The 16640-nt window shown below is 41.0% G+C and overlaps 1 protein-coding gene across 1 annotated transcript in view; it reads right to left on the bottom strand.

Annotated features, from left to right (window-relative positions):
* Window positions 1-1626: 1626 nt before the first annotated feature.
* st18 (ST18 C2H2C-type zinc finger transcription factor) overlaps window positions 1627-16640 on the bottom strand; it is a 138610-nt gene continuing 123596 nt past the window's right edge. Inside the window, exons 16-20 of the mRNA XM_080193538.1 lie at window positions 12284-12505; window positions 10856-10947; window positions 9343-9446; window positions 8795-8938; window positions 1627-1767 (exon numbers count right to left, since the gene is read on the bottom strand). Of these exons, the coding sequence (XP_080049664.1) occupies window positions 1627-1767; window positions 8795-8938; window positions 9343-9446; window positions 10856-10947; window positions 12284-12505 (703 nt within the window). The remainder of the gene's footprint in view (window positions 1768-8794; window positions 8939-9342; window positions 9447-10855; window positions 10948-12283; window positions 12506-16640) is intronic.

Raw genomic sequence — 16640 nt, 5'->3', positions numbered from 1 at the left:
TGTTTGTACAAACTGCATTTTAACAACCAAAATAAATATGCAAAATTAACAGGCAAACATTTCCAGTCACTTTTAGTCATCAGCTGCTGTCCCAAACACAAACACGTGTACACACTTAGACTCATTCAAGCACACGCAGGCACAGGAACACATGCTCATGTGCGCACGTGGTACATGTGGTACACACACCCATTCACACACAAAGGCAGTTTCTTTTTGTAGCTAATTCATGATGTAATATCATGTACAAGAAATTTGACATTTTACAGTTTAAAAAATCAATAAAAACATTTTTGTATAAGCAATTTGTTGAGATTCCTCTAGTCTTTTGCTTCTTTGATACTGTACAGTAGTCCCTGATATACAAACTGTATCTGTTATGAACTCTTGTCAGGATGAGTATTTTGTAAAACAGATGCACTGCATTTAGGTTTCCATTAGAGGGCAGTGTTTCATGTTACACTTTCCTTTTGCATGATTCTTTTATAATTGATTGCTTTGTTGGTCGTACAAAATGCAATATAAAAGTAAAGAATATATATATATATCTAGCAAATCACAGTAATAAGAAAATAAACGCATCAGAACACAAATGACTAGAACGAAAAACAAACTCTTCAAACTCACATCAGACATAAATAATATTTCTTGTTATTTGTCATTTGAGCCCAAAGAGAAATGTCACTTATAAAAAAATCTGTTTTCTTTCTTTGTTCTAGAATCTACATAAGCAAAATAAATTTATAAACCTCTCCCAGAAAACCATTTCTTTAAATATCATAATGTTTGCATAATTAAAACAACTAAAAAAACTTAAATTAAAAACAATAAATAATAACGCATTATAAAAATAACCTAATCACACACTTTTTTTTACATCAAATTATATTGAAAGAAAACAAAATGGTGCAAAAGGAAAGTATCTGAAGTCAGTGCAGTGTTCTAGATGCTATCATCCCTTCCAATTTGCTTTTAAAGAGTCGGTGTCCCATCATAGACCTACATGGGCTGGATATGAAAACTACTAAAAAAAAATCAGCACTACACAACATTCTTCTTTACTTATCGCACATGGTGAACACAGCTGAAGATATTTTAAACATCCGAGTCCTGAAAGCAAGCAGTTGGATCCGAACATACGAATACTTAATCTGTCTGTAATTCCTCCCTCCAGTATTTTAGCAAGGTTCTGAAACCCATTTAGATTAAATGGGTTAACACCTCTGCTGAAATAGCAGAGAGAGCATTTTACACAAACATGTTAAGTGTTCATATGCTATCACTGCATAATTTCAAGGCTGCTTTTTTTTGTAATTAATATGACAGTTATACCACAGAAATTAGCCTTTAATTTGCTTCATGAGGGGCCTGTAACTCTGCAACATAGAGTATTAACAAACAGTATTTTACTTTGTTTCAATGTATATTACCTTGCTTTTGTTTATGATACCTTCGAGGTGTGCCCACAAAGAAGGGATATTGTTTTGTGTTGTGATGTGGCTGTAGTAAATATATATATTTTTTGCATTTCCTAAGACAGGCCACTAATACATGTGCGACAAACACTTGAAGCTGAAGTGTACTGTCTATGAATAAAAAATGCCATAAGCATGGCGTGGACAAGTTTCACACCTGAATACCCTTTACTGCTTGCTTTATACTTTCCAGAAGGGCCTTGCTTTCAGGGGTGTAATTCCTCTCCAAACTGCTGTACATGTCAGTCAAAGTGTTCACATACAAATCAAAATTCTGTTCGCTGATTGGTTCCTAAGTGAAAAATTCACATTTAACATAATTAATAGGCAATTCACGTTTAAGAGCATAGTGTACATATTTAAAAAATTGTCACAATTTCTTTAAAAGATAGAAGATAATGCATTGAATGGACACTGAGCTGTGGCACATTTGGCAAATGATTTGGTTTCTATTTGAATCTGGGATATAGAATCTAAAGTTAAAATTTGTTTATTAGTGTCACAAGTAGGCTTACATTAACACTGCAATTAAAAGTTACTGCGAAAATCCCCCAGTCGTCACATCCAGCGCCTGGTCGGGTACACTGAGGGAGAATTTAGCATGGCCAGTGCACCCGAACAGGTGCTGGATGTGACGACTGGGGGATTTTCACAGTAACTGCAGTATTAACGAAAGCCTAATTGTGACACTAATAAACTTCGGACTGTGGGAGGAAACCGGAGCACCCGGAGGAAACCCAGATGGACACAGGGAGAACATGCAGACTCCGCACAGTTACCCAATCCAGGAATAAAACCCGGGTCCCTGGCACTACGAGGCAGCAGTGCTAACCACTATGCCAACATGCTGCCCCTGACCAGTAACAAAGGTTACACGTTCCCTGGCCACTATTTCTGCAGTTCATAAAGCAAATGTTCTGACCAAGCTCAGACCAAGACTGCAAGAAACTACAAAGAGTTGCGAACAAAGTCCAGACTGTCTCGCAATCCAGCCTTCCATCCATGGATTCTATCGACACTTCCCACTGCCTCAGAACAATAGCCAGTATAATTAAGGACCCCATGCATCCCGGACAAACTCTCCTCCACCTTTTTCCGTTGAGATCACGTAGCAACTGACTCAAGGACAGCTTCTTCCCTGCTGCCATCAAACTTTTGAATGGGCCTACCTTGCATTAAGTTGATCTTTCTCTACAACCTAGCTATGACTGTAATACTTCATTCTGCACCCTCTCCTTTCCTTCTCTATGCACGGTATGTTTTGTCTGAATAGCATGCAAGAAACAATACTTTTCACTATACACTAATATGTGTGACAATAATAAATCAAATATATTAATTCTTCTCCTAAAAATAACCTCCCTTTTGTGGTTTGCCTTTTGTTCTTCTCTTAATTTCTGATGCATCTCTGCCTTAAACAGCACAGAGCTAATTCTCATAGTGGGTGCCAACCATCAGGAATTTTTTAATTGACTGATACAAGGTTTTTGATCTATCTGTTTTTTTTTTGAGTTGCAGATGACCTGGGGAAAGGTGGCTATGACAATAACTGCACCAAGAAAACTCATAACATGAAGCAAGGAGCATTTGTGATTAATGTCCCATGATGTTTCTCCCTTAGTTGATGTGTTGCTCTAGGCATTGATTGGGCTTCCATTGACAGCTCACCACCACCAGGGTGTTGATCGAGCTGTGTCTCATATATTTGTACCACAGAATGCCAAACTGTCCTCAAGAGATCCATAGAAGAACACCAGGGGTTCAGAGGACTCTTCAAATTTCTATATTTGTTGAATTGCTAGTATGTTATTTCTGTTGCTTTCTACTAATAAAATACATTGCTTTATGTTCTCAGTGGAGAATCAGCAGGATCCCTTGATAGCCTCCAGGAAATTGCAGCCAGGCCATTTTCAATTATTTATGTCACTTTGCCAGTTTCCTGCCAAAGTTACGGAAGGAAGTCAGGAGACCTCCAGGGACATTTTCCGTATTGTGTTATTTTCCTTTGATTGGCTGACATTAATGGGAATTTTCTTGGTGTTTCCCCACATTCTAACGCCATACCAACACCAGAAATTACACTGGCGTAGCTGCAGCAGTTCTGAGGAAGTTGCCAAAATTGTCTTCTGCAAATTAGCATTGACCTTCCCAGGTCAATAATAATCATTGCAGGGCAACCAAAAAATCTAAAAGTTTCTGTTTTGCATAATAAATAGGTATTGAGGTTGTGATCTTGAACAGACTTTGAGGAGCTATTTGAATTGAGAGTCGCTTTTCCAATTTTAAAGAACATGCTTACTAGCAGCATGTGAAGATTTCTCTTAGATTCGAGTTGTAACAAGATTACAAATTCACCTTTGCAAATACGTTTAGAATTTTGCTACACTGAGTCCACTAAAATGCCCATTAAATGACTTCCCATTTAATATTGCAGTGGGCACTCTTGTGGTGTTGATGGGGGCTTCAGGATGGCTCTGATAATATCAAAACTCACAATCTTATTGTGTTGTATTTCCTCCTTTATTCTATCTATCTACATGTATTCTATCTACATGCTATTAGTTATCAGTTGGACCAATAAAATGTTACACAAATAGAACTGAAAGGTCATCAAACTGAAATACTGACACTGTTTGGACAGGATTTTCCACACAATTCGCCGTGTGTTTTGTGGCAATGGAAGGGGAGCATTTTTGGCTGGTGGTGGGATCATCTGGTCCCACTGCTGTCACCGGGCTTTCCCGTCCAGTCAGGAAACACATGGCAGGGAGCGCTATTGGCAGGACCAAAAGATCCTGCCAGTATGAACAGCTGGATAATTCTAGCCTTTCTCTCTCTCCACAGAAGCTGACAGACTTGCTGAATACTTCCAGCATTTATTATTTCATTAAAGATTTACAGCATCCACAGTATTTCACTCTTGTAGTAATGCTGTGGAGATGCCAGCACAGGACTGGGGTAAGCACAGTAAGAAGTCTCACAACACCAGGTTAAAGTCCAACAGGTTTATTTGGAATTACAGAGCACTGCTAGTGACTCACCAGACGAAGGCGCAGCACTTCAAAAGCTCATGATTCCGAATAAACCTGTTGGACTCTTGTAGTAGAAAGAAGTGCTTATTTTTGACCTGTTTGCAATCTTTAATAAGATGAATCATATCCCCCTTCCTCCAATGTCTCTACTCTATTATTTAGCTGGATAGACTAGCCACCTGATTCTGTTATTTATCTAGTCACAGCCAGAGAGTCACTTTGGATGGTTTCACTTCCTGTTCCTGCACGGTTACTTTCCGTGTCCCCCTTGGGATCTCTCCTTCATCCCTTCTTATTTTTCATCGACATGCTGTCTCTCAGTGGTATCACCCAAAACACAATGTCAGAATCTACGTTTGTGCTATCACACTGAGCTCTACCTCACCAACAAATCTCTTACCTCCTTTATTGTCTCTAAACTGCTGCAGCAGACCGGTTGTCTGACACTCAGCATTAAATGGATAAAAATCTCCTCCAATTAAATACAGCAAACAATAAACATAGTGGGCAAGATCTAATGGCCCCATTCGCCATGGACACAATTCCTATTATAGCTGCTAAATCTCATAAGAGGGCCAAAGCAGGATTTGCACTGGTGAGGATGTGAACCTGATTCCATGAATTTGAACACGTTTTAATATAATTAAAGGGTTCTACATCATTGCATCCGCCCACAACATATTTTCAAAAACAAAAACCAGTTGTGATGACAGTGCCAGGGAGCAATGATACCTGGAAGTCCTGGGGCTGAAAAACAAGGTTGGGTATTGCCACCTGGCAATCTGGCAGTGCCTGAGCAATGCCAAGAGGGCAGTGCCAATGAGGGGTTTGTTCTCTTTATGTGTGGTGGGGGAAGGAGGTGTTGGTGTTGTAATGGGGGGAGGGTGTCTCAATGTGGGGCTTGTGGGGTGTTGTCAATCTCTATGGTTTGGGGTCCCATATCAGTTCAGGGGAGGGCTGGGGGGGGGATAGTGGAGGATTCTTATATGTATCTTTGGGATTTGGGCACCATTTTTATCCCTGAAATTCCTGCTTTCTGCCGCTGTGGGAGGGCCGGAAAATCTTGGCCATAGGCTTGATTTCCTCAGTGATGGAGAACTTCTCCATCATTGTGAATGGATGCACCCAGAATGCTGATAGGGAGGGAGTTGCAGGATTTTGACCCATTGACAGTGAAGGAATGGTGATATATTTCCAAGTCAGGATGATGAGTGACTTAGAGGGGTATTTACAGGTGATGCAGTTCCCATGTGTCTACTGCCCTTGCCCATCTAAATTGCATTTAGGATGTGCTGCTTAAGGAGCCTTGATGAAGTCCTGCAGGGCATTTTGTAAACAGTGCACACAACTCACGGTGCATTGGCGGTGAAGGGAGTGAATTCTTTTGAATGGGGTACCAATTAAATAGGCTGCTTTGCCTGGATGGTGTTTCTATTCTTAAGTGTTGTTGAAGGCAAGTGGAGAGTATTCCATCACGCTCCTGAATTGCACCTTGTAGATGGTGGACAGGCTTTGAGGAGTCAGGAGGTGAGTTGCCTGCTGCAGGGTTCTGAATATCAGTCCTGCTCTTGTAACCACAGTATTTATACAGTTAGTCCAGGTCAATTTCTGACCAATGATAAACCCAAGGATACTGATAGTGGGGGATTCAATAATGGTGATATCATTGAATGTCTAGGAGTGATTGTTAGGGTCTCTTTTGTTGAAGATAGTCATTGCTTGGCATTTGTGTGGCACAAATGTTACTTGCCAATTCTCAGTCCAAATCTGGATATTATCCAGGTTTTGCTTCATTTGGACATGGACTAAATAGTCATGAATGGTGCTGAACATTGTCCATACATCAGCAAACATCCCCACTTCTGACTCCATGATGGAAAGGAAGGTCATTGAAGAAGCTGAAGATGGTTGTGTTGAGGACAGTATCCTGAGGAACTGTCCAGATAAAACAGCAACGGCCCCCAGTCATACCTGATTTTCATTAGCCAGGAGTAGGAAACACAATTTATGCAGATTGGACCTAATAGGGAATACAAAAAATTCAAGAGGTGCCTTGCACACTGACATGCAGGAAGGTGGGGCTTCAACACACCAGCAAAGCCCAGCTGCATTGAGATTGGGGCACCATCTTTAAAGACACTCCATTGGAACATGAATAAACCCCCTGTCCAGCTTACCATGTATGTCTCAGGAGCTCCTGTCCCCAGCCCCGATTGAAGTTGGCACTTCTTTCCTGCCCAACCCCTGCTCCTCCCCCACAATATGATTAGTATCTTCCATGCCCCATCCAATCATCCACTCTTCCTGTGTCATGATTATCATTCCCTTCCACCCCCTCCTGATCATTCCCTTCCATCTTCTCCTCACACTTCACAGTTGGATTCAGCACCCAGCTCCCAACAGCCCCCGCTCCCTCAATGGCTATCGTCAGCATCCCCTGTTCCTCGTCCATTCCAGGCCTACAACTAATTCTAAATGAATCCCCCTCCCTTCCCAATGACTCACTCACTAGGATCCATCACTTGGGACAGTTTGGCACTGCGAGGTAGCTAGGGGTATTGCCAGGTCACTCCTTGTCATGTCGCTCTCCCCTGGGTGCTATACTTACCTTTATGCCCCCCTGGGGAGACCCCCACGGCCGGTTCACCTCTCGGGAACCTTTGGTAAACCATGCCAAATTGACATCATGTGTCAATATACAGTGGTGGTAGTGATGGGGGGGGGGCGGTATTGAATATGTGGGGCGGGGGGTTCAAATGTCGATGTGTATTTAAATCAGCTTCACACTCATAATGGGCACTGATTACGCCATCAAATGGGGGAACGTGAAAATTGGAATTTGCAATTTTGCCAGCGAAATTTGTGACTTTTGGCTTCTGCCAGATTCTGAGCCCCAGTGTTGATCATGCAGATGACAAATGTGGGCTCAGGATCTTCCTCATGGGGTGTGCTTTCTTTAAGAGGTAAGTTACCTTTTGGATATGGTCTCAGGACACCTTTTGGAGAGGTAAGGTGCCCCTTGGGACAGTTAAAATTGGAAATGAATGTGCATATGAAGTTCAGAAACCCATTGGAACTATCAAGAGAGCTGTCAAAACTACCAAAAATAATTGTCAAAGGCCAATTGTCTGCCAAGCTGCCAACTCATTTAAAACTCTTTTCCTCTAAATCTTTGAAACAAATATTGGTGTTTAAAAAAAAGGTTTGCGCTTTCACTTTGTCCGATGATATAGGCCTGAGGATTATCATTACCGGATTAATGCTGCATAACTGATTTCACAACTCCTATTATCACAGTAGGATGCATAGTTTGATTGACAACTCCAAGTGCTTATAGACTCTTTGGACCAGAGATTATGCACTTGAATGAAATGTTTATTCTTATAAGAGTTTATGTCACTGAAACAATTTAAATGTAATGAATGTGTTTTTAAGAATGAGTGTTTTTTAATATATTTAAGAATGCTATAAGCACTTAGAACTTTATTTTATTTAATTTCTTCATGTCAACTGAGATTTGCCAATGTTGGATACCAGGTGAGGTGGCATGGTAGCTGTGAATTGGCATTGATCTATAAAGGCCCATTTTGGTGTTGAGGGGCATAGATTGACTTGGAGGGTATGAGGGGTTATGGAGTGTCAAAAGGAGCATAAGTTGGCATGCAGGGTATGATAAGCGCAGGGTGCGGGGGGGAGCGCATGAGTACAGCATATGATATGATACAGGTTGGCATGGATAGGGTATGTGAAGTGTCTGAAGGACAAAGGAATGTGAGTGGTGAAGGCTGAAAGAATGTTTGTTTTCTTAAACTTTGACAAATTGCGGTGCCTCTGCACTCATTCTATGGTTACCAGCGAGATTCTCAGACAACCCTGCCTCCCAACAACATAATTCCCAGCTTCTGGGGCACTTTATCCCGGGTTGGCTTTGCAGATCCGGGAAATGTCCTCTGTGATCCCCACCTGGGAGTGAAAATCCAGGCAATATAGTCTAACTATTGTTTAATTCTATTCTATTAGCAGCACCCAGTAATTAACATGTCTGTGGCAGAAGCATATATAGAAATAATCTATTATTTATTTTAGTTTGCTTTTATTTTAATTTTTAACTTTGCAGGGACAAATGAGCGACAGATATATACTTTTAAAAAGTCTGAAATCTCGCAATGACATCACAAAGCATATCAGTTAAAAAGATTGATTTAAGGGGTCATAAATATTCACATTTTCATCGTCATTATGCTGTTCAAAAATGTTTTAGTTTCAGTTACTTATTTGATATCTTACCATTTGTGGGAGTTGGATGTCAGCGAGGCTGTTAATAAGGGCCTGACTCAGACCAGCTAATTCCTTTAACAAACTCTCATTGTGCTGCTCAATTAGTTTATTCTCCTCCTCAATTGTTTTCAAATTGCTCTCCATGGAAGTAATCTAAAAATTTGGAAATAATTTTTCTTTAATTACATAATGGGCGTTTTGCAAATTTCACAGAAATACAGATTTGATTTATTACTTACAATGTAGCACTAAGACGCTTCCAGTTATTAATCTAGAGAATTAGCTAGTATGTCAAGTTGAGTTTATTGATGTGGGAATCAGATAATCCATAAAGATGTAGTATTTATTCAACACTTTGGAAAAAGAAAGGGGGAAATAGATTCAAACAGTTAAAGGAGGGAACTAAGTTTATAGCATTATTTTGGGTAAGAGTAAACGGTAATCTTGTGCAGCAAATCCACTTCTTCATAGGAACCACTTCTATCCGTCCGGCAAAAATGCATTAAATGGTTTCATTAAATGGTGTTATGTTCAGCTCCAGTACTGGTTAATATTACCTGTGTCTGGAGTTTTATCATATCTGCTTCCATTTTTAAATTTGATTCATTCAGCTCCTTAATCTCATCATCCAAATGATTGATTTCCTCATCATTTTCAGCTCCTATAGAAAATAAAGGCATGACATTTATTGCTATGGAATATACTTATAGATGATGTACATGTTAAAAGAACATGTCACTTCTTAAATTTAGCTTTGATGCGGTGCCGATTTCATTGAGGTGTGAGTGAGTGGGGGAGGTCCCTTAATCTGCAGCTCGTTTTCCCCTATGAGATATAGGAATATTTGTTCAATGTCAGGACTAGGAAGGGGTGCCCAATTCCCTCCACCAACCCCTTGAAAACCCCTCAAAGGGAACCAAAATGCTGACCAAAGTTACATACTTTTTTTGGGGTCCAGACTGAACTAGGGATTTGAATTTCCAAGTATGCCCCAAGTACATCACCACTGTTTACCAATTTTGGTGACACCTCCCAACAATGATGTACCCACCAACTGAAGGGTTCAGGGATACAGAATTCTTCAGCCAACTGTGCCACTGACCTTTTGTTGAGGTGGGCCATTTCCCACTGATGGGTTGTTTTAAAACCTCCCTCTTGGGTTTTGATTGCATTTCTAAACTCCTCTGCTCCTTCCCCTCTCTTCACCCCTTTAACACAACTCACTGATCAAGCTTTAAATCAACTTCCTTGTCTCTCCCTCTTTGACTCTGCACTGCCTTGCTATGTGCTTCTGTGGCATGCCTGGGAGATTTTCCAACTTTTACAGCACTATATAAATGTTAGTTTTTGTTGTAGCATTACATTTCCCTCATTACCAATCAAGGAGGTCTCATTGTGCAATGGGTAGTATTTCTGAGTTTGAGTCCCACCCTTGATCACTAAGGAAGCTGCATTCTTAAGTGGCCAAACAGGTTGAGTATTGACCTGCAAATGCTTCCAACATATACCAATGGAAGGTGGTAAGACTGGGCATTGCTAACATTACTATTCATAACTCCAGACTACAACATGCATGTTACTACAGCAACATGAGTGAAGCATCGTACACCACAATACCTACTGCTCATTGACTTTTCAAAATTCTGTCACAGGATGTGGGCATTGCTGGCATTTATTGCCCATTCCTAATTGCTTGAGAAGGTGGTGGGCTGCTTTCTGAACTGCTACAGTCCATTGTGTTGTTGATATGGGAGAGAGTACAGGAGGAGAAGGAGACAGGTCCAGCACATGGAACCCAGGGAGTTAAGGATTGGAGTAAGTTTTGTATCCATGAGATAAGTGAAAAAAACCATGAATTTCAATAAGCAAATGGTCAAATTTATATTATAAAAGAACAAGTATGAAATTCGAGTATAGGAAAATAGAGATTAAGTAGGAAACTGGTGATAAAGTGGCATGCTAGATAGGAATAGGAGAGGCTATGTTCCTGAGATAATGTCCTTAAGTTGAATAAACTAATTCTAATTGGATGGCTTATGTCTTCTGATCAGAATTAATGCTTGTTCTTACCGCTACTTGCCCTGAGCTTGATGGTCATCAATTCATCACCTGATAGTTTGCCTTTCTTTAGAGCTAGGGAGGCCCGGGGACAACCTGACAAACTGGAAACACAAAAACATGATGACAAAAAACATTTTCTGTTCCTTTTAAAGAAAGAAATTCAGTTAAGTGCAGCTACTTAAGAAGCTGCACAATGTATATTGAAATGCTGAGTACTGTGGTGCAGATACTCAAGTACCTCTGCATCAAGCACTGCTTCCAATTAAGGGACACATGTCTTTCAGCTGTGGGTGTCAATGATCTCAAGCACAAATCAATTTAGAATCACTTAAAGTTAGAAATTACCATTTGCAAAAACAAAAGTGATTGGTTGACACATCGTTGCTGTTTTAAGAGATGCATTAAACCATTTACTTCAAAATAAAATCTGAAAACTATCATAGAAATACATTAAAGAGTCATCTGCTACTATTGACAGTTGCAATTTCTAGGCTTTAATCTTAGGCTGATGAAAAATGAACTAAGAATACTTTTGAACTAATATATAACAAAATTAGACATGTTTAAAATTGGATAATGTTACGTCCAGTCCATATCCTGACATTTTACAAAATTAGTACTTCACTTTTTTTTCTTCATTGATGGGCTGTGAACGTTGTTAGCAAGACCAGCATTTATTGACCTTGAGTAGGTGGTAGCGAGCTGCCTTCTTGAAACACTGTCTGTGAGGTGAAGATGCACTCAGTTCAGTCGAGGACATTAGCTCTTGCTGTGATGTCTTATGGCGAAAATGATTGCACTCTAACAACCACAACCATCTTCCTTTGTGCTAGGTATGCCTCTGGTCAGTGGAGTCATTTCAATTGACATCAATTTTACTAGAGCTCCTTGATGCTGCACTTGATCAAATGCTGCCTTGATATTGAGGGAGGTCACTTGCACTGCACCTCTGAAATTCAACATTTTTACCCATAGTTGATTCAAGGCTGTAAATGAAGCTGAGAGCTAAGTGATCTTGGCAGAACCAAATCTGAGTGCAGTGGGATGGGAGAGTCGCCCCCTATTATTCTGCATTCAGCTTGAATGACGACATAAATAGTTGAGTGCTCATGTTCAATTCATTAGAAAAGGAGCTATATTTTCCAGCAAATGAATTTGAATTTAACAGGTTGATGCATGGATTGAAAAAAGTGCACAGAAATATTAGTGTGTTAAGTGTTTGCAAGGAAACAGCACCTCTGAAAATATAATCTAACTCAGATCACAACACTGTTTGCCTCTTGTTATCTCTCTCATTTCTTTTAATCTGTTTTGTATTATAACTCACTGCTTAAAAATGAAACAATATAACTTATTTTTAAATTTCTTAATTTGATCTCATGTTACAGTATTTTGAATGATCTACAGGCATAACAAGAAGAACACTTCCACACTAACCTTCTATGAGTGACAAAACTGCCATTGATATGACCAGATCCATCACAGCCTGGTGTGGGGCAAGTTGTACCTTCAGCTTTGCCAGATTTCCATGGGAATTGGGATCCATTCAGAGAAGCCTCCTTCTGTCTCTTAGCAGCTAAAGGGCAACCTGATGCACTGCGATGTGATGAGTACTTGCCAGATATGTGACCTTGCCCATCACAACCTATCACTGGGCACCTTAGGAAGACAGTAACAATGCACTGTAAGTCATCATATCTATGGACCATGGCATCCGGTCACATGCAGAGAAGAGTTACCATACAATCATAGAATGACAAGAATTGGTATAGCACAAAAGGACTCTATTCAGTTTGTCATGTCCATGTCATTCTCTGAAAGAGCTGCACAAAGCTGGTCCCAATCCCCAGCCATCACCACAGCTCTGCAAACTGTATCTCTTTGGATGTTGATTCACTTTCCTTTTGAAAACCACAATCTGCGTCTATCACACTCTCAGCCAGTGCATTCCAGATCTTAACCAGTCACCACATAAAAAACTGTTATTCATCCCACCATAAATTCATTCATCTTAAATTACTGTCCTTTAGTTCCTGATCCTTCCAAAGATTGGAACAGTTTTTCTCTAGCTGTTGTGTAGACCACTCATGATTTTGAAAATCTTTAAGGCAAACAACTTGAATGTCTCCAATCTATCCATTGTAACTGAAATCCCTCATTCTTGGAATTACTCTCATCTTTTCTGCACTTTGTAAAATGTACATTCTTCCTAAAGTATGATGCCCAAAATTGAATACTCCTGTCAAGGCACAACCACTGGCTTATAAAGCGTCATCATAACTTTCTTCCTTTAATACTCTTTGCCACTATTAATAAAGCCCAGGATCTTGCATGTCTTCATGGCAACTTTCATAACTTCCCCAACTTTCCTTCAACAATGTGTACAAATAATGTCTAGGTTCCTCCACCCTTCAGAAATTCATCCTTTATTCTCTATTGCCTGTCCCAGTTCTTCCTACATTATTTTACAATTCTTGACAACTAAATTTAATCTGCCATGTATCCACTCAAGATAAAGGGGAGGCGGTTTAGAACGGAGTTGAGGAGGAACTTCTTCACTCAAAGGGTGGTGAATCTCTGGAATTCTCTGCCCGTTGAAGTGGTGGAGGCTGCCTCGCTAAATATTTTTAAGAAGCGGGTTGATGGGTTCTTGATAAGAGAGGGGATTAAGGGTTATGGGGAGAGGGCGGGAAAGTGGAACTGAGCCACGACAGATCAGCCATGATCTTATTGAATGGCGGGGCAGGCTCGAAGGGCTAGATGGCCTACTCCTGCTCCTATTTCTTATGTTCTTATGTTCTTATGTTCACTCACTATCTTCTTCCAGTCTGAAAAATAACCGATCATTACTACACTTTGTTTCCTGTCAAACAGCCAACATCATATTCATGCTGACATTGCTCCTTTTATCCCATGGGCTTTAACCATACCGACAGATGTACAAGCACCCAGTCATTCTTTGCAGATCAGCACAGCTATCTGTTTAGCTGTTTGAAGGCTGCCTCCAAACGTACTCATTGAATTTGAATTGCAAAATTTGTTTATTCAGCCATCCCAGGGAATGTAAATTTGATGGTTTTGACAGGTTTACAAGCTTCTGGAGAGAACAATGTTTTCTCCACTACTTTTCAAGTGATGTGGCTTTTTTTTTCCCATTTACCAGATTTTCAGTATTATTGTAGAGTACATGAGTTCTCTTTATAAAGTGTATACTGTGTGAGTGGGTTACAGAGGATGGGAGTTGAAGGACACGGTGATACAATGAAGAAAGTGAAGGAGGTAGGGAAGGGAGAATGAGATGGATAGGGGCTGGGAGGCAAAGGTTTTAGAAAGGTGAAGAGAATGAAGGGGTAGGGGGTGAAGGGTTTTAGGGTGGTGGATGCAAGGGGGTAGGTGTAAATATCAGAAAAGGTGTGAAGGGATAAAGGTGAGGCAGGTAAGGGTAAAGATGGTGACACAACGGTAAGCACTGTTGCTTCACAGCGCCAGGGACCCCGATTTGATTTCAGCCTTGGTCTGTGTGCAGTTTGCATGTTCTCCCCGTGTCTGCGTGAGTTTCCTCCAGGTGCTCTGGTTTCCTCCCACAGTCCAAAGATGTGCAGGATTGACCATGGTAAATGCACAGGGTAACGGGGGTAGGGTAGAGGGGAGGGCCTGTGTGGGAAGCTCTTTCAGGACAGTCGGCACAGACCCAATGGGGCAGATGGCTCTTTCTGCACTGCAGGGATTATATGGTTCTATGGATATGAAGAGAGTCTAAGATGTGAAAGGTGTATATAAAGGGGCTTTGTGACTAAGAGGTGAGGGGTTAGGAGGGTGAAGGGGCAAGGGCATTAGGGGGTTGAAATGTGAGTCAGGATAAAGAGAAATGAGGGGATAGGGGTGATTAAGACAGTGAGGATGAGGAGCTTTTTACATTAATATGAAGAACTGCTCCATTGTTTCTGAGAAGAGATGCGGGCTTTATAACATGGCAGCTTTGGCATCAACCCACTGCTGTCTCTGCCAGACGCAGCAGGTTCAACTCCAGGCTGTCCCCCTTCCAAGAGATAAAAATCCCACTTGCCTGCACTGCCACTGGGATTAATTCCGACTCCTGCTTCCCACCTCCAATGGAAAATTCCAACCCTTGTCGCCAGGAATATTTAAGAAGCAGTCCTGCTCTATTTTGATTGTCATTTATTTTCTGTATTATTGTACCACATTCCCATTTAGTAATCTGTACTTGCACTTTTAGGTCTTTACATACATGCACTGTAAACCTAATTTAGATCTCATTGTATCACTTCTTATTCTGACCCCTTGTAAGACCTTACTATTTCTTACTCTCTCCCAATCCTTTGTGCATCTAATGTCTTCTTTCTAAAGTAACAGCCTGGTTCCCATCAGCTTACCAATTTAGTTTAAATCCTCCCCCATAGTGCAAATTGGTCCTAGCTCTGTTCAGGTGCAATCTGTCTCGCTAGTAAAGGCCCCACCACCCACAGAACTGATCTGAATGTCCCAGGAATCCAAGGTTAAAGCTGACAAAGGTGGTGTTGTTGTTGTTGTTGTCTGATATAATGACTGCTACCTTGCACAGGCTGTGCACCAACTCTCAAACTCTTTTCTCTACCTCCCCCTGGACCATGACTCCACCACTGAGCTTCAGGCCATGTTTCCAGGACTGTCACTGGCCTCATCTTCTCTGGAGATCTTCCCTCATAGTCCCTCAACCCCACACAGCTTGCTTCTACTTCCTTCCCAAAACCCACAAACAGGACTGTCCAAGTAGACACATTGTTTAATCCTGTTCCTGCCCCACAACTCATCTCTCCCTATTTTGACTTAATTTTCTTTCTCCTCATTAAGTCTCTTCAGACCTATATTCATGATTCTTCTAATACTCTATATCATTTCAACAATTTCCAATTTCCTGGTTCTAACCAGCTCCTCTTCACTATGGATGTCCAATCCCTCTATACCTCCATCCTCCAGAAAAGTTTAAAATTTTAATTATTAGTCACAGGGAAGGCTTACATTAACACTGCAACAAAATTATTGTGAAATCCCCTAGTCGCCACAGTCTGGCGCCTGTTCAGGTCAATGCACCTAACCAACACCTCTTTCAGAATATGGGAGGAAACTGGAGCAAGCCAGAGGAAACTCACCCAGACACGGTGAGAACACAGACAGTGACCCAAGCCGGGAATCGAACCTGGGTCCCTGACGCTGTGAAGCAGCAGTGCTAACCACTGAACTACCGTGCCAACCCAGACTGTCCAAAGGCTCTCTTCTTCTTCCTTGAACAGAAGCTGAAACAATCCCCATCCACTACTGCCTCCTCCACTGGACTGAACTTGTTTGCCCATTCAGCAATTTCTCTGGTCTCACTTCATCTGAATAAAAGGTGTGGTTACAGGTACCTGTATGGGTCCCAATTATGTCTGTCCTTTTGTGGGGTATGTGGAACAATCCTTGTTCCAGTGCTACTCAGGCTCTCTCCCACAACTCTTTTCTTATACAATGATGACTGTGTTGGTGCTACTTTGTGCTTTTGTCTAGAAAAATTAAATCAATTTTACTTCCATCCCTCTCTCATCTTCACATAGTTCAGTTCTGACACCTCCCTCCCTTTCCTCAACTTCTCTGTCTCTATCTCTGATGACAGACTGTCAACCAATATTTATTACAAGCCTACTGTTTCCCACAACTATTTTGACTGAACCTCCTCACACCTGCTTCCTGCAAGGACTCCATCCTATTCTCCCAGTTTCTCTGCCTCCATTACAGCTGCCTTAATGATGCTACCATC

This window comes from Carcharhinus amblyrhynchos, chromosome 8, assembly GCF_965287045.1.
Source record: "Carcharhinus amblyrhynchos chromosome 8, sCarAmb.v2.hapA, whole genome shotgun sequence".
In the NCBI taxonomy this organism is placed as follows: Eukaryota; Metazoa; Chordata; class Chondrichthyes; order Carcharhiniformes; family Carcharhinidae; genus Carcharhinus; species Carcharhinus amblyrhynchos.
The sequence above is the reverse complement of the archived record's forward strand: the minus strand, read 5'-3'. Positions and strand labels throughout refer to the sequence as shown.